Genomic DNA, 21611 nt, shown 5'->3' on the forward strand with positions numbered 1-21611 from the left:
ATGAAGAAAAGTGAAGGAAAGGGGATAACCAGTAAAGCATGTTGGTATATGTAGTTCTAAATACAGTGGTCAGGGATGGCCTCACCGAGAAGGTGGCATTTGAGGAAAGACGAGAAGGAGATAATAGAGTGATCAAGGCAGATGTCTGGGGAAGAGCCTTCCAAGCAGAGGGAACAGCAAGTGCGAAGCTCAGAGGCGGGAATGCGCTTTGCACATTGGAAGGAGAGCAGAGAGAACAGTGTGGCTGAAGAATGAGTCACAGGAGATGAGCTCAGAGAATAGGTGGGGCCAGTTTGGGGAGAGCCTTGTACTCTGCTATAACTTTGCTCCCTGATTTCAAACTATATCACAATGCTATAGTAATTAAGACAGTATGGTACTGGCATAAAAACAGACATATAGATCAATGGAATAGAATAAAAAGCCCAGAAATAAGTCCACCCATATATGGCCAATTAATTTCTGACAAAGGAGCTAAGAATATACAATGGGGAAAGGACAGTCTTCAATACATAGTGGTGAGAAAACTGACGAGCCACATGCAAAAGTATGAAACTTGACCACTGGCTTACACCATACACAAAAGTTAACTCAAAATGGATTAAAGACTTGAATGTAAGACCTAAAACCATAAAACTCCTTGAAGAAAACACAGGCTGTAAGTTCCTTGACCTTGGTCTTGGAGATGATTTTTTGAATCTGACACCAAAAGCAAAAGCGACAAAAGCAAAAATAAGTGGGACTACATCAAACTAAAAAGCTTCTGCACAGCAAAGGAAACAGTCAGCAAAATGAAAAAGCAACCTCTGGAATGGGAGAGAATATTTGAAAATCATATATCTGATAAGGTCTAATACCCAGAATATATAAAGAACTCCTACAACTCAATAGCAAAGAAAACAAAAAACTTGACTGAAAAATGGGCAGAAGATCTGAATAGAGATTTTTCCAAAGAAGACATACAGATGGCCAATAGGTACATGAAAAGATGATCAACACTCTTAATTATCAGGGAAATGCAAATCCAAACCACAATGAAATATCACCTTATACCTGTTAGAATGGCTATTATCAAAAAGATAAGAAATAACAAGTGTTGGCAAGCATGTGGATAAAAGGAAACCCCTGAGCACTGTTGGTGAGAATGTAAACTGGTGTAGCCACCATGGAAAACAGTATGGAGATTCCTCAAAAAATTAAAAATGGAACAACCATATGACCCAGCAATTCCACTTTGGGGTATTTATCCTAAGAAAATGAAAACACTAGCTCGAAAAGATATCTGCACCGCCATATTCATTGCAGCATTATTTACAATTGCCAGGATATGGAAACAACCTAAGTGTCCATCAGTAGATAACTGGATAAAGAATTGTGGTATATATATATAATGGAATATTATTCAGCCAAAAAAAAGGAAATCTTGCCGTTTGTGGAAACATAGGTGGATCTTGAGGGCATTATGCTAAGTGAAATTTGTCAGACAGAGAAAGACAAACACCCTATGAACTCTCTTATATGTGGAATCTAAAAAGAAAAACCCCAAACAAAAAACAAGCTCACAGATGCAGAGAACAGATTGGTGGTTGCCAGAGGTGGGGGGTGAGGAGTGGGAGAAAAGGGTGAAGGAGGTCAAAAGGCAAAGAAAAAAATTGCAGTCAATTTAAAGCAGACATTGAAATTTTGACTCATACTTAAAATATTTACTTCATATATATACACACATATATATGTTTATATATACGCTAATATATATGACATAGGTATATTATAGAAAATATACATAAAAACACTTATGCATACCTATTATTTCCAAAATAATGAAAATGAAAAAAGACATTATATTAATAAAAAACAACTGTGGTTTTCATTCTGAGTGAAATAGGGAAGAAGAGTTTTGATCAGAATAACATGCTCTGAAGTAAGATGAAAGGATAACACTGGCTGCTATATTGAGAGTAGATTGTAGGGATGTGAGCTATTGCAGTAAATCAGGAGATGATGGAGTCTTTGACCAAAAAGGCAGTGGTGGAAATGGTGAGAAGTGGTCAGATTCTGGAAATGTTTTGAAGACAGAATCAGCAGGATGTGATGGATTTGGAGTGCCAAAGAAAGAGTGATGTTGATGATGACTCCAAAGCTTTTGGCCTGAGCCAAAGGATAGAATTTCTAGTAGTGACATGAAGAAGATTATGGGTAGAACAGGTTTTAGGGGGAAAGAGTAGGAATTAAGTTTTGGACATATTTAATTTGAAATGTCTATTCAATAATCAAGTGGCAGGGACTTCCCAGGTGGAGCAGTGGTTTAAGACTCCGTGCTCCCAATGCAGGGGGCCTGGGTTCGATCCCTGGTCAGGGAACTAGATCCCACATGCATGCCACAACTAGAGTTTGCATGCCACAAATAAGGAGCCTGTGTGCCACAACTAAGGAGCCAGTGAGCCGCAACTAAGGAGCCAGGAAGCCACAACTAAGACCCGGTGCAACCAAATAAATTAATTAAACAAATAAATAAATATTAAAAAAAATAATCAAGTGGGAATTGTGAGTAAGAGTTTGGATATATGTGTTGTTAGGTCATAGGAAAGGTCCAACACAGAGATATAAATTTGGGAATTATTAGCATATAGATGGCATTTAGGGGCTTAAGACTGGGTATAATCAGCAAAGAAAGAGTAAAAGAAGAGAAGAGGTACCAGGACTCAACCCTGGGGCACCCCGACATTTAGAGGCTTAGCAGAGAAGCTGTAGACAAACAAGGAGACTGAGAAACATGGACCAGTGAGGTAGATGGAAAAGTAGAAGTATGTGATATGCAGAAAGTGAGGCAACCAACGACTGTTTCACAAAGGAGAGAGCAAACAACTGAATCAAATATAGCTGATATGTCAAGAAAAGTGGGAACCAAGTGTTTATTGAGTTTAGCAAAATGGAGGTCATTGCTGACCTTGAGAAGAGTAATTTCGGTGAAGTGGTAGGGGTAAAAGATAATTGCAGGACTTCCCTGGTGGCACAGTGGTTAAGAATCCACCTGACAATGCAGGGGACACGGGTTTGAGCCCTGGTCCAGGAAGATCCCACATGCCGTAGAGCAACTAAGCCCATGCACCACAACTACTGAGCCTGTGCTCTACAGCCCACAAGCCACAACTACTGAGCCTGCGCACCACAACCACTGAAGCCCGCAAGCCTAGAGCCTGTGCTCCGCAACAAGAGAAGCCACTGCTATGAGAAGCCCACGCACCGCAACGAAGAGTAGCCCCCAGTCGCCGCAACTAGAGAAAGCCCGTGCACAGCAACGAAGACCCAACGCAGCCAAAAATCAATCAATCAATCAATTTATATTAAAAAAAAGATAATTGCAGCAAGTTAAGAGAAAATGAGAGAAGAGAAATCAGAGATAGCAAATATAGAAAACTCAAGTTTTGCTGCAAAAATGAGCAGAGAAATGGAGTGGCAGGGAGGGGAAAATTTTTTTCTTAAGGTGGGGCAAACGATAGCCTATCAGTACACTGATGAGAAGGATCAAGTAGAGAGGGAAAGGCTGAAATTCAAGGAAGTGCATTAATTGCTGGAGCAACCTCCTGGAGCAGGTGAGAGGGAATAGAATCTAGTACAAGAGTGGCGGAGGAGGCTTTAAATAGGATTATGGGTAGTTTGTTATACTGCAGTAAGAGGAAGAAAGGCAAAGGGCAGGAATGCACACTCAGGTGGGAGAGGGGATGTCAGGGGAGCCCAAGCAGTCTTTTCAATTCCTTCAATTTTCCCCGTGCAACAGGAGGCAAGTTTATCGGCTGTGTGTGAGGATGAGGAAAGAGAAGTTGAAGAGAGAGAAGTCTTTTGAAAGAGTGGGAAGTGAGTGGACATGAGAAATTAGTATGCTTACCGGAAGTAGCTTTGCTGAGTGGCACCTGAAACTCGTCATGAATTTCAAATAAGACTCGGCAGAAGGGCTGTGTGTTTTTCTCCAGCCCCACTGAGCTGCCTGGGTGCAGGTGTGGGGTTGGTAGAGTAGGGTTGAACCCAGGTTTGGGTTTTGCCCAGTGAGTACCAGAGTGAGAGAGAGGCACAAGGGAGCTGAGAGCAGATTCAAGGGAGTAACTCTCCTGATTGCCCAAGGAATTTAAACTGGGTAAGGAGGGCATGATGGGAAAGGGAGAGAGAGAAGCTGACATGAAGTCAGCTGGGTCTAATCCTGGGTCTAAGGATTGTTAGGGTTAATGTAAAAGAAGGTAGTGAGCTGGAAAGACAGAAGGAGCTTGTTGGAGAGAAAGTTACTTAAAATTGAGATTGTGAGGGAGTGGTACAAGGTCTGTCTAGAACTGGGTCCAATGCAGTAGCCACTAGCTACTAGTGACTAGTCCGAATGAAGATGCACTATAAGGGCAAAATTCATATCAAGTTCCCAGGACTTAGCACCAAAGAAAGGTAACATATTTCATCAATAATTTTTAAAATATGTATTATATATTAAAATGATAATATTTTGGATATATTGGGTTAAAGTATATTATTAAAATTACAATTACTAGTTTCTTTTTTAGTTTCTTTTAATATTACATATGGGTCTCACACCATATTTCTATTGGTCAACATTGGTTGAGGTATTATCGTGAGAATAGTGAGGTACAGCCAACTGGTGGGAGGAGAGAAGGCAGAGAGGCAAGGGGTAGGAAGAATCATCTGTGTGGTATTGAAATCACCAAGAATTAATAGTAAAGTCATATTGGAGAGAGTGCCACTGAGCTAGGACATAACAATGTTTGAGGAATGAGGATGAACAACCCAGGCAACAGATGGCTGTACAAGGACGGGCAGTGCGTCTCTGAGCTCCGAAGGGCACCTGCGATGAATTCGGGAGCTGAGCAGGGAGCAAGATGTGGGGTGAGCTGGGAATATGTGGCTGACAACTCGGGGTTAAGGGGCTTGATGTAATGAGTTCTGGTGGTCTCGGGGCAGGGCACGTGGAGGCAAGGCGGTGAGTGTAAGAGGATTAGAGGGAAGAGGGGTCCTTTCTTCACTCCTGTTGGAGGAGACACGGAGGCTTGGAAAGCGTAGTCTACGGAGTCTGCGGAAGGGCTTCCTGACTCTGAGAGTCAGGCCTACCGCTTCCAACTGTCCATCAAACATTATCATCGGGGCTTCCCTGGTGGCGCAGTGGTTGGGAATCTGCCTGCCAATGCAGGGGATACGGGTTCAAGCCCTGGTCTGGGAGGATCCCACATGCCGCGGAGCGACTAGGCCCGTGAGCCACAACTGCTGAGCCTGCGCGTCTGGAGCCTGTGCTCCGCAGCAAGAGAGCCCGCGATAGTGAGAGGCCCGCGCACCGCGATGAAGAGTGGCTCCCACTCGCCGCAACTGGGGAAAGCCCTCGCACGGAAACGAGGACCCAACACAGCCATAAATAAATAAATAAATAAATTAAAAAAAAAAAAAAAAAAAGAGTTCGTATCCCGCAACTAAGACCCAGCACAGCCAAATAAATACATAAATAAAAATATTAAAAAAAAAAACATTATCATCCATCAAAGCCCATCCTAGGCCTTCTCAGCTTCTCAGGTAATACTCGCTAGGTGACTTTGTCATCCAATAACAGATTTGAATTACTACCTGGAGGCCGATGACTCATAAATGTGGACTCTCAGCACCGTCCCCTTTTCTCTGCTCTAGACCTGGATATCCCACTGCTTACCATACACCCTCTGTTTCTCAGCACGTCCAGAACAAAACACACAGTCTTCTTCCCCGACCTGCTCCTCTCAGCAGAGAGCACGACATTCTGAGCCAGAAGCTGCGCTGGATCCCTGATGTCTCTTTCTCCCCGCCTACCAACCCGCAGCCCCAAATTCAGTCCATCACTCGGTTCCGTCGATGATTTCATGTCCTATATAGCCCTATCATCTATCCACTCGGTTCACCTCCACAAACCTCCCCATCGCACCTAGAGCTCTACCATAGCCTCTGAACTGGTCTGTCCACATCTGTACTGGACCCTTCTGTTATTCTCCACACTGTCCCAAGATTGGAAATCTTGGGAGATTTTCAAAGCTCTCAAGCCTTTTCATGCCATTCTTTTCAACCTGAAACTCTGCAGCAGCTCCTTACTGTTCTCAGGACAAAGTCAAAATGCTTTCACATGATCAGCATCTGCACAACCACCTCTCCTGCTCTTCTGCAGCCTGTGTCTACACCTCGCTCTCAGACACCCCAGTCACACCTGCCTCCTTCAGTGCAAGCAAGGGACAGGCTGTGCTCACAGCCATCCCAGGGCTTTGCAAATGCTGCACCCTCTGCATGGAATGCTTCCCCTCCCACTCTGCCTGGTTAAGGCCTCCTAATCTTTCAGATCTCAGCTTGGACATCCCTCCCTCAAGCTCCCCAGCCAGGACACATCTCCCAGTTAGTTACGTGCTCAATCACTTGCATCATCAATCTTTCTCCTGAGGTTCTGGTAACAGTGGCAGTTTTACATTTTGTTTGTGATTATTTGATTAATATCTCTCCTGGCCAACTCCCCGAGGGCATGGACCCTCTCCATGAGAGCTTGAGATCATGTCTGGTTTTGCTCAATATTACATTTCCAGCACCTAACAAAGTGTCCCTCACCTAGTAGATCTTCAATAAATACTTGTTGAGTAAACAAATGAATGATCCAAGATGTTATAAAAAGCCTTTAAGCTTTACCAAACGCAGGATCTCCCTTGATCTAGTACGAGATTTCAATGGTTCTGGAACTCTATTTCAGTCAGTAAATGTATCTGAGGTCCTGGCTTGGCGGCAGGCACTGTGCTAGGCCTCCTCTGCTGTGCTGGAAATGGGTAGGTTGCTCTGTGGCCTAAGTGTCCTCTGGTAGCATCTCACACATGGGAACAGAAGGCCTGTCTCCAGCTCTCTCAAGCATGCTGAGAAGCCTCAGTATGAAGCCACCTGCTGTTCGGGGTGGGTCCCCGTCCCTTTTTCTGAGACTGAGCGTCCATTTGCCACGTTCTGAAGCAGCATATATCTGGATGGCAAGGTCAACAACAACTAAATGGGTGGCAGGAAGGTGCTTGAGGAAGCTTGAGCAAGCTCTGAGGGTCAGTTCAGGGGCACTCACTTCCTGCGTCAGGCTAGCCTGGTGGGTTTCTTTACATTAGGACCACCTTATTAAAGGGACTGGGGTGGGGTGGCAACTAGGTTATTTATCTGTATTTAACATCCCCACTCCCTGACATGTCTACTTCCTGTACTGACTTAGTTGGCTATTTTCAGTGACAAACAATCTAGCTTCTAGCCCTGGCTCTCTCTGGTTTTTTGGCTTCCCCTGGGTTCAGGGAGAAGGAAAGCAGCAGATGCTCCGCTAGCGGTGGCCTCAGTGCCAGCAACCTGCCGGTGCTACTGTTGGTACCCTGGGCCTCTTTTCCTGTCTGCCCTTCCCAGCTCCCTTGGCTGCTGACTCTTTGCCATCTGACCATCTGCCTTGCTCTGCCCCTATAACCGCCACACATTCCTGCCTGGCTGATGCTTGCAGGCTCTTTGGGTGCCCATCTGGCTCAGACCTTGGGATGTATGGAGACTTCAGTGCCTCTTCTTCTTTTTTTTAAAATTTATTTTATTTATTTTTGGCTGCGTTGGGTCTTTGTTGCTGCGTGCCGGTTTTCTCTAGTTGCGGTGAGCGGGGGCTACTCTTCCTTGCGGTGCGCGGGCTTCTCTTTGCAGTGGCTTCTCGTTTTGGAGCACGGGCTCTAGGCGCGCGGGCTTCAGTAGCTGTGGCGCGCGGGCTTAGTTGCTCCACAGCATGTGGGATCTTCCCGGACCAGGGCTCGAACCCGTGTCCCCTGCATTGGCAGGCGGATTCTTAACCACTGCGCCACCAGGGAAGCCCCCCGTGCCTCTTTTGACCTCTGTTCCCTAAACGCCCTATGCAGGCTTTGCTCCCCTAGTCCTGGAATCCTCACTGCTGCTTCAAACCTGGTGGGATAATAATAATGAGGTTTAAATAATGAGGAGTCCACCCAGCTATTGTAATTAGTGTAGCCACACCAAGCCAGCACTATTGGGTGGGTGAAAACTTTGTAATCTCATCTTAGCACTTACTTGATTATACTAAAATGCCTACTTAAGTGTGTTTACTCTAGATGAAGAGTACCTTGAAGGAAAGAACTGGGCTTATCTATCTTTATATCCCCGGTGCCTATAACATAGACGTTATTGGTAAATATTGGTTGAACTGAGGTTGGGGAATGGAAGAGAAAAGTGCACAGACGATGATGTCCTGATGTCAGGAAGAAAGGAGGAAAAGGGGGGTATTTGTGGCTTTAAGTTCATCCCTTCCATTTTGGAGGTGGGCGTAGGGAGAGGGATGAGGGGTAGACTGGAGGGGTGGGGCACGGGGTGTGGGTGCCCCTGGGCAGAGCAGGGAGCTGCTCTTCCTTGGCTTTGCCACAAAGATCCCTGGCCCTTGCTGGGCACTTCACCCACCCCCACCTCCATTCCCACCCTACCCTCCATCATGCCTGCAGTCCCACCCATGAGAGATTCTTTTGTCCTGACAAGCAAATGCAAGTGGGACTAAGAGAGGAGTAAATTTGGGAGGAAGTGGGAAAGCTGTAGACCACGTGCACCCAGTATTCAGTGCAAGAAAACACTCTGATATAAGGAAAAAGAGATGATGTCTCTGTCATTTCTCTCCTTTCTTTTCCTTTTTTAAAATGATAAGAGTAATACGTATTCACTGAGGAAAAGGCAGTTATAAAAGACTTCTGCCTTCCCCCAATTCTATGTCCTAACACCAACCACTGTTAACAGTTCTTTGAGAAGGCTCTGGAAATGTTCTATTACACCAATATATAATACATATATATATCTCACATACACAAAACGTGTGTGTATACACATATGCAGATGGACAGATAGATAGAGAGACAGACGGACACAATTTGATGATACGATGTAATGGAAGAAGAAAATGGTAGCCCAGGGACTTAAAGTGGGGGATGGAGTTGGAGGCTGACCTGAAGAGGCTGTAGATGCACCAAGTGGGGGCTCCTGAGGGAGCAAGTGATGCACTGCAAGGATGTAAGTAGGGGGCAGGGCTGTATTCAAATAATAAAATACTTGCACTGCAAGAAACTTTTTGCAGTTTAGGAGGTGGAAAATCTAACATCCAGTTGGCCTCAGTTTTCTTAACTGAAAAATGGGATAATAATGTACATTCCTCACAGGTTTATTGTGAAGATTAAGTGGGGTAACAGGTATTGTGCTTAGCGCCCCATGCTAAGCTTTATCTAAGTGTGTGCTGTCATTGTTGTGGTTGTTACGGTGGTCACTGTTCTTGCTGTTGTTTGTGCGCCTAGCACAGCACCTGGCACATAATCGACCCTCTGTCCGTCTGCAGCCAGCATATGGAAAGACCCTCATGATCGCATCCCTCTTCTCATTTCAGAATTTATTTTTTTGCCATTGCCCTTGTTCCTTCCTTTTTTTTTCCTTCTTTTTCTTTACTACTTTCTGACTTCTTACTTTATGTTGTGCGCCCTTGAAGAAAACTTTCTGGCACCTGGTGGATATAAATCCTTGGAGGTGTGTAGAGATGTTTTAAGTAGCAAAGGTCACTGCCCATTTTCTTACTTCCTCTCTCTTGTCTGGCCTCAAGCTGTTGGAAACGATTAGGCGGAACATCTACTTATGCACTACACTTTACACACACTACCTGAGGAGATTAATTAGAATTGATTACTTAAGAAAAATAACTAAAAATCATTAGGACTGCTCCTAGTCATTGTGTGCATTTAATTAAATTAATTTATTTTGGTTGTGTGCATTTTAAAAGTATTGACGTTGCAACTCCACTTGAGACATCCTGGCCTAGTGAATCTGTCCTTCTGGGATACTCTGTGTGTTTCTACCTGTATTTAGAATGCCTGGCTTAAAACTCTTAGCTTCCCGAATAGCATTCTGCATCCCCAGTGCTCTTAGTTGTCACTAAAACTGCGCTTGCCTACGCACTCTTCTATTCTTGATTTATAAATAGGTTCAGCTGCCTAACAATTAAATATACTATATTTTGCACATGCACATTCCTTAAGGAGACATTTAGAGGGCAGATGGCTTTTACTGTCGTGATGCTTTCCGGAAACCATCTTCCTAACTTTCCTAAGTGGGTATGTTTTGAAGGATTGGTGATGAGACTTTTGGTCTCACAGGAAATCTAGTATCAAATTTCTAGCAGATCTTCACAGGGACAGGCCCAGGACCAGCTTATACGTGTCAGAGAAGGTCTGCACTGCATGCTTTAAGTTATACATGGCTACACATGCTTGTGGCTGTGAGAAATACCAGTGACAAAGGCAATAAGACACCAGAGAAAAGAAAGATCAGTGGGGTCTGAGAAGGAGACAAAGAGGTAGTCTTAGGTGTAATTAAATATTTGATCAAGTTGAAGGAAGGAGACGGCATGCATAAACCAAGGCCCATGAGAGACGTGCCTGGCAACCTGGAAGGGGACATATGGGGAAAACGGCCTTAGGTTAACCTGTCAGAACTGCGAATTGAATAATAATACTGGGTATTACACAGCATTTTCAGATATGATATTGCATTTATTTCTTTATATAATTCAATAAGGTACGTGGATTAAATATCATCACTCTTTTATACATAGAGAAAATAATGCAGAGAGAACAAAGAGACTTGTCCCTTAGTTTGGGCACTCCGGCTGGGTCTCTCCCCCCTCTGACCTCATGCTGCTCTCCTGTACCCAGGGTTGCTTCACCTGACACCAGGGTGGAGAGGAATGAGCTCTGACATCAGAGCCCTCAAAGAGACACAGTTCTAGCATAGATCCTGCAGTTTACTGGGCATGACCCTGGGCCCATCTCTTAAGTTCCCAGCCTGTGTTCTCATGGTAAATGTAAGGGGTGAGTCTGGACAATCTCTAGAGCGTAGCACAGATGCTGGTTGACCGTAGGATGTAGCCAATTTGGAAGGCCAGGGACTGGAAATACTGAGTAGAGTGTGCACGAGGGGACTGCCTTAGATGGCAGTGAAGTCTGGCAGTACAGAGCGAGAGAAAAGGAAGCGTCTGAGGGTGATAAGCTGGACTTATAGGCCAAAAGGCCATGTGAATCCATAGTTTGTAGGTAGTGAGTGTGGAAGAATTCAGGAGGCAATTCGGTAAGTTTCCATGTTCAATTAAAAAAAAGACAAGAGAAAGAAAGAACGAACCCAGGTTTGTCCCTTTCCTGTGACCTAGGGCACAAGAAGGCTGAGGAATCCGGTCGGACCAATGGGGGGCTCCACCGAGCGCAGTCTCCGAATCCCCCGAGGGCCGCCCGGCCGCGCACCGCCTCCTCGAGGGGTGGGTCACGGTGGGCGAAAAAGGACCGGCGCAGACGTGCAGCCCGCGCCCACGTCCGTTCTCCCCGGCCCCAAGTGCGCTGGCCGCTCTCGCCTCCGCCCCGCCCTCCCACCTCCATTGCCCGGCCCCACCCGCCGCGACTCTCCCTCCTGCAATGTTTAACCGATCCGCAGGCGGGTCGCGGGTGATGCGAATTCCTCGAAGCCTTAAGTAGCTGCCCAGGATTTGAAGTTAGGATCCCCCAAAGGATCCTTGAGGTTCGTGCTCACGCCGCCCACCCCTGCCCCAGGTCACAGAGGGCCTGGGGGAGCGTAGGCGGGGAGGACGCCCCCCACTCACCATCCCCGTCCACCTAGGAGCCCAGTTCCATCCCAGTCCCGCCTGTCTGGGCTAACCCGGAGGGGATTTGGGGCGCGGGGCTGGCGGCTGGCTGGGAAGGCGGAGGAGCCGCTGGAGGTGGCGGAGGCAGGTAACTGCAGGCCCGGAGAGGAGGGGGCTGGGCCGGGGCGGAGGCGCCACCGGGCTGCTTGGGCACCTCTGGGGCCCCCGCCCGACCTCCGCCGGCGTAGCCCGGAGTGGGGACGGTGAGTCAGATCTCGGGCACCCGCGGGAGTGTGGAGGGGGTCAAGTCAGGAAATGACATCAGAGGCCTGTGTTTGGGGAGGGACGGTCCGTGCCCTGCCGGGGCGGCGGGGGCGGGGGCGGGGGCGGGGGCGGGAGGACCTTGCTGAAGCCTCCGGCCCCGGGGCAGGATCAGGGCCCCTTCCTGGGGGAGTTTCCTGCCCCGTCCACCCTCCCCACCTCTCCCCGCCCCCTCCCCGGGCCGCTCCTTGTATGGTCTCGGCGCCGCTCTCTCCCCGCCCTCTCCCTCCCTCTTCCCGCGTCCCTCCCCGCCGGGCTGGAGGCGGCTCGGGACCGGGACGCAGAGTCTGAGGACCCGGCTGCGAGGCGGCCACCCGAGACGCGGCGCGCACGCTCCGGCCCGCGGTGAGGCGCGGGGAGCCGCTCCGCGGCCGCCCACGGGGTCGGGGGGCGGTGGCGCAGAGGGGAGCCGGGCCGGCGAGGGCGTCCTCTGCCCGGCTCGGCGCTGCGTAACCCGGCCACCCACCCCCCGCAGCACGGCCTGGCCATGGCGGCCCCCCGCCCGCCTCGCGCGATCTCCGTCTCGGCTCCAGTGTTTTACGCCCCGCAGAAGAAGTTCGGCCCGGTGGTGGCCCCAAAGCCCAAAGTGAATCCTTTCCGACCCGGGGACAGCGAGCCTCCCTCGGCCGCTGGGGCCCAACGCGCACAGATGGGCCGCGTGGGCGAGATTCCCCCGCCGCCCCCGGAAGGTATGTGGCCGAGCTTCGGGGCTGGACCTCGGCGGGCGCCGGCCTGGGGGGAGTGGTTTCGGGAATTTGGGGATGTCTGGAGAGGTCGCAGCGGAGGGGGCTGGGCGCAGCCACCGAGTCCAGAGCAGATGTTCTTACCTCATCGTGGCGCTCATGGCTGGGGGCCAGGGCTCCTGGGACCGTTCCAGGTCCCCCGCCTGGGGGTGGGAGGCGGGAATGTGGGGCACGAATCTTCCCCTCTGGGTCCCTTTTCCGAAGTGTAATGGGAGATGTACCACTCCGCGGCTGAGTCCCGGCCTTTCCTGACCCAGTGCTCCCAGGGCGTCCTGCGCCCAGCCCCCCACCCCGTTGACTTCCCGTACGCTCCAGGACCCTCGAGAGAGTTCTTGGGTTAGGGGTTAGAGCTGCTGCTTCAAGGAAGGGAACTTGAAGGAAGCGTAGAGGGGTCCCTGCTGACTGCCCTCTCTCTCCTTCCAATACCAGACTTTCCCTTACCGCCTCCTCCCGTGCTGGGGGAGGCCGACGACGCCGAGGGCGCTCTGGGAGGTGCCTTCCCCCCTCCCCCTCCCCCGATCGAGGAACCGTTTCCCCCTGCGCCTTTGGAGGAGGAGATCTTCCCTTCCCCACCGCCTCCGCTAGTGGAGGAGGGAGGGCCTGAGGCCCCCATACAGCTCCCACCACAGGTATGGAGGCCTGGGAAAGGCAGCTACGGTGGACACCCCAAGGAAAGGAGAGGAGGGTCCTCTCCGCTGACCTCCCGCATCTCTGCCCTCATGGGGGTGGGGTGGCAGTGGAGAACTGGGATGGGTGCTCTGACCCCTGACCCTCTAGCCCAGGGAGAAGGTGAGCAGTATTGATCTGGAGATCGACTCTCTGTCTTCGTTGCTGGATGACATGACCAAGAATGATCCCTTCAAAGCCCGGGTAAGGGGCAGGAGAGTAGGAAAGGCAGGGCAGGGAGGAAGGGCGTGGGGATGGAGTTATGGAGGGCAGTAGCCTCTCTAAGGCACTTCTCTCCCCTCTGCCTTCCCTTGCAGGTGTCATCTGGATATGTACTCCCACCGGTCACCACTCCATTCATTTCCAAGTCCAGTTCTAAGCCAGCAACTGGGGGCACAGCACCCCTGCCTCCCTGGAAGTCCCCTGCTAGCTCCCAGCCTGTGTCCCAGGCTCAGCCTCAGAGCCAGACACATTTCCAAGTGCAGTCTCAGCCCCAGGCCCAGGCCCAGGCCCAGCCTCAGGTCCAGCTCCACGTCCAGCCCCAGCCCCAGCCTGTGCCTTTGGCTAACACCCAGCCCCGAGGTCCCCCTGCCCCATCTCCAGCCCCTAAGTTTTCTCCAGTGACTCCCAAGTTTACTCCTGTGGCTTCCAAGTTCAGCCCTGGAGCTCCAGGTGGACCCGGGTCACAGCCCACTCAGAAGTTGGGGCCCCCTGAAGCTCCCTCTTCCACTGGCACAGGCTCCCCTCAGCCCCCCAGCTTCACCTATGCTCAGCAGAAGGAAAAGCCCCAAGTGCAGGAGAAGCAGCACCCAGTGCCGCCACCGCCTCAAAACCAAAACCAGGTGAGGGAGGGTGGGAAGACCAGGCTGACACCAGGGGGCTGGGGGTAAGGCTAAGTCAGGAGCCCGAGAATGAGGAGGAAGGTGGTCCTGGAAAGTGGGCTGGGTGTGGGGTGGTGGGATAGGAGTTTTCAGCCTCTGGGGTTGGAATGGTGGGACAATGGCAAGAGAAAGTGCTTCTGGAGGAGAGCCTGGCAGGGTCTGGGGCTGGGTGGGGCCCGACTGGGAGTCGGGGTGGGGCAGGGGGGAGCATACAGGCTCTGAGTTAGGAGGAGGATTTGGTTGACCTTCCCTTGCGCCCTGCCCCAGAAAGTTAAAGAGGAGGGATGAGATCATCACCAGTCCAACTTCGGATTTTCCCCCTTCTTGGAGTCTTGAGTTAATCTCTGCTCCTCTGAGCGCTTTCACTGCCCGAGGGCCCATCTGGTGATAAGAGCCATTGGTAAACACTGGCTGAGCCAGCCAGCTTCTGCTCAGTGCCAGGCACTGTGCTCTGTACTCGGGAGGGAAGAGATCTCAAAGAGGTTGAGCCCGAGGGCGTCAGTGGACCTGGAATAGAATTGCGGCTCACAAGACCCCAGGCAAGTTAGGTGAACTTTGAGCCTCAGTTCACTATCCATCCTTACAGTGGTTGGGAAGATGAAGTGAGCTAATGTGTGGAAAGTGCTGTGGGTCTGTTTCTAGCACATGAAAGCCCAAAGCAGAACAGTTATCATTCCTGCCTGACCATTCCTGCCTTCCAGTTCAGGAGACTGATCTTCTGGGTTGAAGGGACCCTGCCAGTCATCTATCTAGTCCAGCCAGCCACGGAGTTAACTGACAGTATGGATGTCTGTGTGTGCACAGGCACAGGGTAGGAAGAGATGCCAAGTGCCAATGAGTTTTGCAGAATCCTGTGTTACAGGAACTCCAAACAGGGAGCCAATGTTGAGGCTGGGAAGTTAGGAAAAGGCATCATGGTGCTAGTGTGCCTTGAAGGATGGTGGGACTTAAGAATCCAGAGAGGAGAGGGACGGGCATTCGGGTGGGAACAGCATGAGCAAAACTCAAGGGCACAGATACACCAGGGGTGTCTGGAGGATAGAAAGTGGAAGGTCCCTGTGGGGAAATTATAGAGCCATGCTTAGAGAGGTGGGTGGGCGCTTAGTGGGAAGGAAATGAAATAGCGCACCCAGGGAGCCTGTGGGTCCTGGGGAGGCAGTAATGATTTTTGAGGTGGTGTGTGTCTGGGTGGGGAGGTCTGGTGACAGCCATGCTTTTGGAAGCTTTTGGGAAAGTTTTTCCAGCAGAGGTGTGGACTAGACACAGGAGGTCAGCGACATCCTGGGTGACGGTAACATTAGTGGAAGTGAAAAATAAGGTCCAGAGAGGAGAGCTTTTACAGAGGAAGAGCCTCCAGGCTCAGTAACTGACACAGTTGCAAGAGGAGAGGGAGGAGTTAAAAAAAAAAAAAAAAGCCCTGGTGTGTTGGGGAATGACAGTGTTGCTGACAAAATAGAGAAGTCTAGAAGGGGAAATGGTGTGAACCGGAAGAGGCGGGTCCAGTTGTCAGCATGTTGAGCAACAGGTTCCAGGAGGACCTTCTTTCAGCTGGAACCGTCATTCAGTTAGAAATGGGGGACGGGTGGCAGGAGAGGGCCTGGGCTTGAGGTGCGCATATGTGCAGTGGTTGTATGTGGTGATACTGAAGCCCGGGGGACACTTAACACAGGAGGGGCCGGGTCCCTGGAAAGAGCCTTGGACCAGGGGGAAGAATGGCAGAAGGAGGAGGAGAGTCACAGGTCAGGGTGGCATCTCAGAGAAGAGAATGATGGCCGAGGAGCTCTTCATTGGGGGTCTGAGGAGGATGAGAACTAAAATAAGGCCAGGGATTGGATGATTCGGAAGCTGTGTCCTGTGGTGGGGACGGAGTTGAGCAGTGAGTGGATGGTGAGAAAATGCAGTTGCCAGAGTGGCCTGTTCTCAGAGGTTGGCAGGGAGAGGAAGGACTGAGGGAAGGCGTGTGTGTGTGTGTGTGTGTGTGTGTGTGTGTAGGGCTGACATTAGGGGAGGAGGGCTCAGGTGTGTGTGTGTGTGTGTGTGTGTGTGTGTGTGTGTGTGTAGGGCTGACATTAGGGGAGGAGGGCTCAGGTATGTGTGTGAACCAGGGGGAAGAAGCCCGTGGAAGAGGGGTTCTTCTGCCTGAGAGCGGGGAGCAGAGCGCCGCTAGTGACCGCCCCGCCCCCAGGGCTTTCCCAGCCCAGAGACCCTGGACGGTGTGGCCACAGTCTTGTGCGGAGAGGGAGCGAGAGCTGGCCAGCTCCCAGCTCCTCGGTCACGTAGGAGGTGAGGTCATCTGTGAGAGCGAGGGGGCGACATGGTTGGGGGCTGGAGGAGATGGAAAGGTTTGGAACAGCTGCTGTGGGGAAGGCGACTGGGAATCCACAGGAGCCAAATACCAGAAGCCGAGCTGAGGCTGGAGGGCCGGAGGGCGCTGCCGTGTTTGGTGAACTCCCTCTGCAGCATTCAGGAATCTCTCCACCTACTTTCTGCAGTTGGGAGGCAGAAACAGGAAGCGGGTGGTGGCGTGACCCAGGGTTGAGATTGGATCAGATAAGCGATGGTGGCTGAAGGTGGCAAGAGTGGCCATGAGAGCCTTGTAGAAGTTGATGGTCAAGGGGCTGGGCTTCAGGGGAGGCAAGCCAGAATGGCTGGATGCAGAAGGCTCATGGAGAGGGTTGGGAGTCCGAGGAACCAAAGCCTTTCTGAGCAGGTTCATTCAGTAGGTGCCGATGGGAAGAGGGGGAGGAGGTGATGGCTGGGAGGTCAAGCCCAGGGTCTTGGAGGCAGAGACCAATAATAAATCTCAGGTCCAAGGTGTCCCATGGTGGAAGGTGCCTGAGCTGGAGGGACGTTTGGAGCTGTTGGAGTTGCAGAGGTCCGAGTGCCATGCATGTTGAAGCTGGGACATCGGTGCTCGCAGGCAGAGAGGGAAAACAGTGGCTGGATTGAGTGTGTCGTGGCGGAGCGTGGGTACCCAAGGAGGGCTGATGTCTGAATAGTTCATACTTCCACAGAATGGAAGAGGCATTTAAGTGGCACCAGAGAGAAAGGGCTGGCTGTGTCCTCTTTGTCTGTCCCCGAGATGCCAGGAAGGGATGACTGGGAGAGGAAAAGGTGAAGCTTACATAGAAGAGGGGGCTTACAGGGGACTTAACACAGTCAGTTACGGGCAGGAGGTAGCAGGAGTCTGTGGGGAAAATGGCTGAGAGCTAGAGCATCAGTGGATCTGTGCTTCCCTGGGTGGATGCAACTCTGGATGCAGACAGGTGTGAGGCTGGTGGAGCCAGGGCTGAGGGGAAGGTGGCCACGGGAGGAGGGACCTGGGAGGCTTTGAGTTCTGGGTGTTAGGGGAGTGAAGGCATGGGCAGGTAGAGCATTCAGTATCGGGGGCCACGGTCCCCGGGTGGACTTAGTAATGGAGACCCAGCCAGCATTCCCTTGGGACTGTGTCATGGAAACGCTGCTACAGGCCAGACAGCCCCTGCAGCGCCTCCTCCCGGGAGATCTCAGGGTTCCTGGCACTGCCCCCCTAACCTCACCCCCACCCCCAGTCTCCAGCTGTCTCAGGATCCCCTAACAGGAGGGCTGGGCTGGCCTAGAGAGTGGCCCTTCTCTGAGGCCTACTGGGGTCAGGTGGTCCAGGAACCCCCTCTAAGGAGGGACCCCGGGACCTCTTCGTGGGAGCTGGGGGCTGGGCTCCTGCAGACAGCCCTGGGGTTTAACCTGACTCCCGCCTGTGTTGTATCCTCACGCTGACAGGGGCTGCTCGGCAGCCGGCGGGACGGGTAGGTGTGTGTGCGCGTGTGGGTGCACACGCCGTCGCGTGCCGGTCCCTTCACGGGGGCCATGTCCCAGCATGCTGTGTGGAGTTGGTGTGTGGCCTGGTGTGTTCAGTGCTTCGGTGACCTGAGCTGCTGTGTGCGTGGCCTCCGTCCGCTCAGTCCTCCTGGCCTGCCTGTGACTGCCCAGGGGCTTTGGGCAAAGCGGGTGGAAGGGCCGTCCTCTTCCCCTTACTTGTGTGGTGCTGGGGTCTGGGGAGGGAGGATGAGGAGCTTTCTGGGTCCAGCCAACTTGAGTATCTGGGAAACGGGAGGGGAGTTAGTCCTTTTTGGAAGAAGGTGGGTAAGCCAGCTGGGGTGGGTTCTTGGAGGGCGTGACCCTTCAGAGAGTACGAAGGAAGTGTTGGGGTTTCAGGTGCGCTCCTCTGGGGCTCCAGGACCCTTGACTCTGAAGGAGGTGGAGGAGCTGGAGCAGCTGACCCAGCAGCTGATGCAGGACCTGGAGCACCCTCAGAGGCAGAACGTGGCCGTCAGCGTCAGCGGTGAGCCCACCGCCCGCCCGTGGGGCCGTCTCCTCCGTTACTGTGCTTTCCGGTGTCTGTGGTTCCACTCCCCGCCCAAGCCAGCCAGCTCAACCCTTGCAAGCTTCCCGCCCTCCTTCCTATTCACTTCCGTCTTCTGTGGCTTTCCCAGAGTCCTGTGGCCGGTGTCACCAGCCCCTGGCACGCGCTCAGCCCGCGGTGCGCGCTCTGGGGCAGCTGTTCCACATCACCTGCTTCACCTGCCATCAGTGTGAGCAGCAGCTGCAGGGACAGCAGTTCTACAGCCTGGAGGGGGCGCCGTACTGTGAGGGCTGCTATACTGTGAGTCGGGGTTGGGCTGGGGACACCCGGGGCTCAGCCCGGGGGTGGGGGTGAGGGTGGGGCAGACCTGCCCTGGCAGCTGGTCCGTGGGTGCCAGCTCCCTGCCAGCCTCCTGCTGCTGCCTCCTCAGGACACCCTGGAGAAGTGCAACACCTGTGGGCAGCCCATCACTGACCGCATGCTGAGGGCCACAGGCAAGGCCTACCACCCGCAGTGCTTCACCTGTGTGGTCTGCGCCTGCCCCCTTGAGGGCACCTCCTTCATCGTGGACCAGGCCAACCGGCCCCACTGCGTCCCCGACTACCACAAGTGAGGACCCTCCACCCCCCCGCCGGGCTCTTCTCTGGGCGCCAGCTCCCGTTTGTCTGGGAGCCAGGCTGCCCCCTGACCCCAAGACAGCTCCAGATCCCTGGACTTGCTTTCTGTCCCCACATCCTGTCTGTAGACAGCAGAGACCAGTTCCTCTGGACTTAGCTGACCAGCGGCCTTTGGCCTGGATAGCAAGTCTTGCTGCTGGCTCGTCCCCCTCCCCCGGCCCGTGGCTCTCTTTATTTTGGGTGTGGTCTTGCATTCAGCACTGTGTGCTGGAGTGACTTCATCTCACACAGGCTGGATTCTGAAAGTTCCTTTGGAGATCAGCTGTTTGGAACTCGGGTTTCCCCTTAGAAACGGTGTTTACAAGGTGGCTACCCGCTCAGGCCAGTGGCAGGATCCCGTGATGTAGCTAAAGGGCGGGAGCAGGGACGCTGCAGACTCGGATTCCCACCTCTGAGTGTGCGGGAGGCGTACGTTTCAGGGTTCCACCTTGGGTGGCCAGAACGTCACACCCCTCTGTGCCCCTCAGCAGTTGGCCAGAGGCAGCCACGTGGTGCGGGGTAGGCGAGGGGCAGGGTTCCAGCTGTGGGGTCCTCTGGGAGTGCTTTCTGCAGGAGCTGCGGGGTGGGTGTGGCAGGGGGTAAGGACCTGGTGTCAGAGGTTCCTGGAGCTGATGGTGCTTCGGGAGGGTGACGGGAGAGGTGGGCAGTTCCCCTGATGAGGGCCAGTTACGGTGGCCAGTCTTAGGCCTTTCTGTTGAGCCTCTTCCACCTAGAGATGTGAGGCAAGGCGGGCAAAGAAGTCTGCCATCTCATGTCCCTGCGCTCTTGGGGGCAGCGCCGGTGCCCCTCGCCCCCATTCTGACTCGCGCCCGGCTCTCTGCCCCGCAGGCAGTATGCCCCCAGGTGCTCCGTCTGCACAGAGCCCATCATGCCCGAGCCTGGCCGAGAGGAGACCGTGCGTGTGGTCGCTCTGGACAAGAACTTCCATATGAAGTGCTACAAGTGTGAGGTCGGCCATCACTCCGGCCCCCTGGGGACGGGAGGTGGTGGGACGCTGCTCACCAACTGAGCGATGGACGGCGCCGGGCCCTGGAGGAAATCAGTGCTGCAATTCTGAGGGTGGACAGTGGCGGCATCCACGCCCGCCCAGCAGAGATGCTTCCCCGTCGCTCCAGGACAGCGGGGTGTGGGTTCTCTGTGAGGTCACCGAGTTTCCGATAAACCAAGAAAGGGGACCGACCGATGGGAGGGAAGCGTGTTGTTTTGTTTTGGTAGGGCCGGGGGTCTCAGTGAGGTTAAAGCAGAGTCAGAACAGAGGTGGGACAAGTGGGAGAGGCCGCACATCCTTTATTGGGGTGGGCGCCTCGGAAGCGGCTCTACCCACTGCCCCGTCCTCCTGGGGAGAGTCCTAGGGGACAACAGTGAAAGTGTGGTGATGGAGGCGGGGATAGGAGTGGAGGTGGCTGTGACTTGGGGGACACAGACAACGAGGGCATGGCTGAGCCACGAAGCATCCGGCCTTCCTCATTTAAAGAGGGGAGGTGGGGTGCTTAGGGGGCCTCCCCGCCAGTGCGCTCTTTTTCCTTCTCCCAGGACTGTGGGAAGCCACTGTCCATTGAGGCGGACGACAACGGCTGCTTCCCCTTGGATGGCCACGTGCTCTGCCGGAAATGCCACACCGCCAGAGCCCAGACCTGAGTGAGGACTGGCCCCCTTCTTGACTGCAAATCCATTCCCCATTAGCAGACCACCCACAATGAGACCACTTCCCCCCTTCACCCTCCCCACAGTTAGTTTTTGACGTCGAGCCCCTCCCTCCGTACCAGACCCCACCCCAGTATCCCTTGTGCCCTGATTCAGGGCCCCAATGTGGCCTAGGGCTGCAGAGTCCCAGCCCTGGGGTCCAGTCCTCCCCGATCCTGCAGGGACCACCCACCATCGTCTAGGTACCCCACCTGAGGGGGCACCAGACTGAGCGCTGCTGCTTTCACTGCTGCACCGATGCCCTCAGCTGGCCCTCAAGCAGCCTCTTATTCTGCTTGCCGAGGGCCAGGAAACGCCCTGACCTGCTGGGAGGCTGGGCTGGGCCCACCAGCCTGGACGTTCCCACCCACCCCTGTGCTGCCAGGTTGTGGCTACAGCTACAAATAAAAGACGTTTTCCAGAATTCTTAGTAGTTGACTCTTTTGTGCCTACAGCCCTCGAGGGTGAGATGGAGGAGACAGAGGGATAAAAACCCTGGGGTAAAGTTGAAAATTCAGTTTCTGTTTATTTACAAAAATATATATGTATATGTATATAATATATATTAAACCCTCCCCCAACTCCCACAATTATCTTTTTACTTCTACCCGCCCCCCCCCCCCCCCCACTTTTTAAACA

At 52.7% G+C, this 21611-nt stretch overlaps 1 protein-coding gene across 1 annotated transcript; it reads left to right on the top strand.

The window, feature by feature from the left end:
- The first annotated feature begins 12234 nt into the window (after positions 1-12234).
- Positions 12235-21396, top strand: ZYX (zyxin). The gene is made up of 10 exons (XM_068549599.1): positions 12235-12325; positions 12456-12669; positions 13153-13352; positions 13501-13593; positions 13707-14231; positions 18465-18591; positions 18743-18912; positions 19043-19221; positions 20118-20238; positions 20823-21396. The coding sequence occupies exons 2-10, from the start codon at positions 12468-12470 to the stop codon at positions 20925-20927; spliced, it is 1722 nt and encodes a 573-aa protein (XP_068405700.1). The 5' UTR covers positions 12235-12325; positions 12456-12467; the 3' UTR covers positions 20928-21396.
- Positions 21397-21611: the final 215 nt, after the last annotated feature.

The sequence above is a fragment of the Eschrichtius robustus genome, chromosome 8 (genome assembly GCF_028021215.1).
Source record: "Eschrichtius robustus isolate mEscRob2 chromosome 8, mEscRob2.pri, whole genome shotgun sequence".
Classification (NCBI taxonomy): Eukaryota; Metazoa; Chordata; class Mammalia; order Artiodactyla; family Eschrichtiidae; genus Eschrichtius; species Eschrichtius robustus.

Excerpts from the sequence above, each read along its gene's own strand:
- ZYX (XM_068549599.1), top strand. The coding sequence starts at position 12,468 with ATGGCGGCCCCCCGCCCGCCTCGCGCGATCTCCGTCTCGGCTCCAGTG. Across the intron at positions 12,670-13,152 it reads TCCCCCGCCGCCCCCGGAAG|ACTTTCCCTTACCGCCTCCT; the intron begins GTATGTGGCCGA and ends TTCCAATACCAG. Across the intron at positions 13,353-13,500 it reads CCATACAGCTCCCACCACAG|CCCAGGGAGAAGGTGAGCAG; the intron begins GTATGGAGGCCT and ends CTGACCCTCTAG.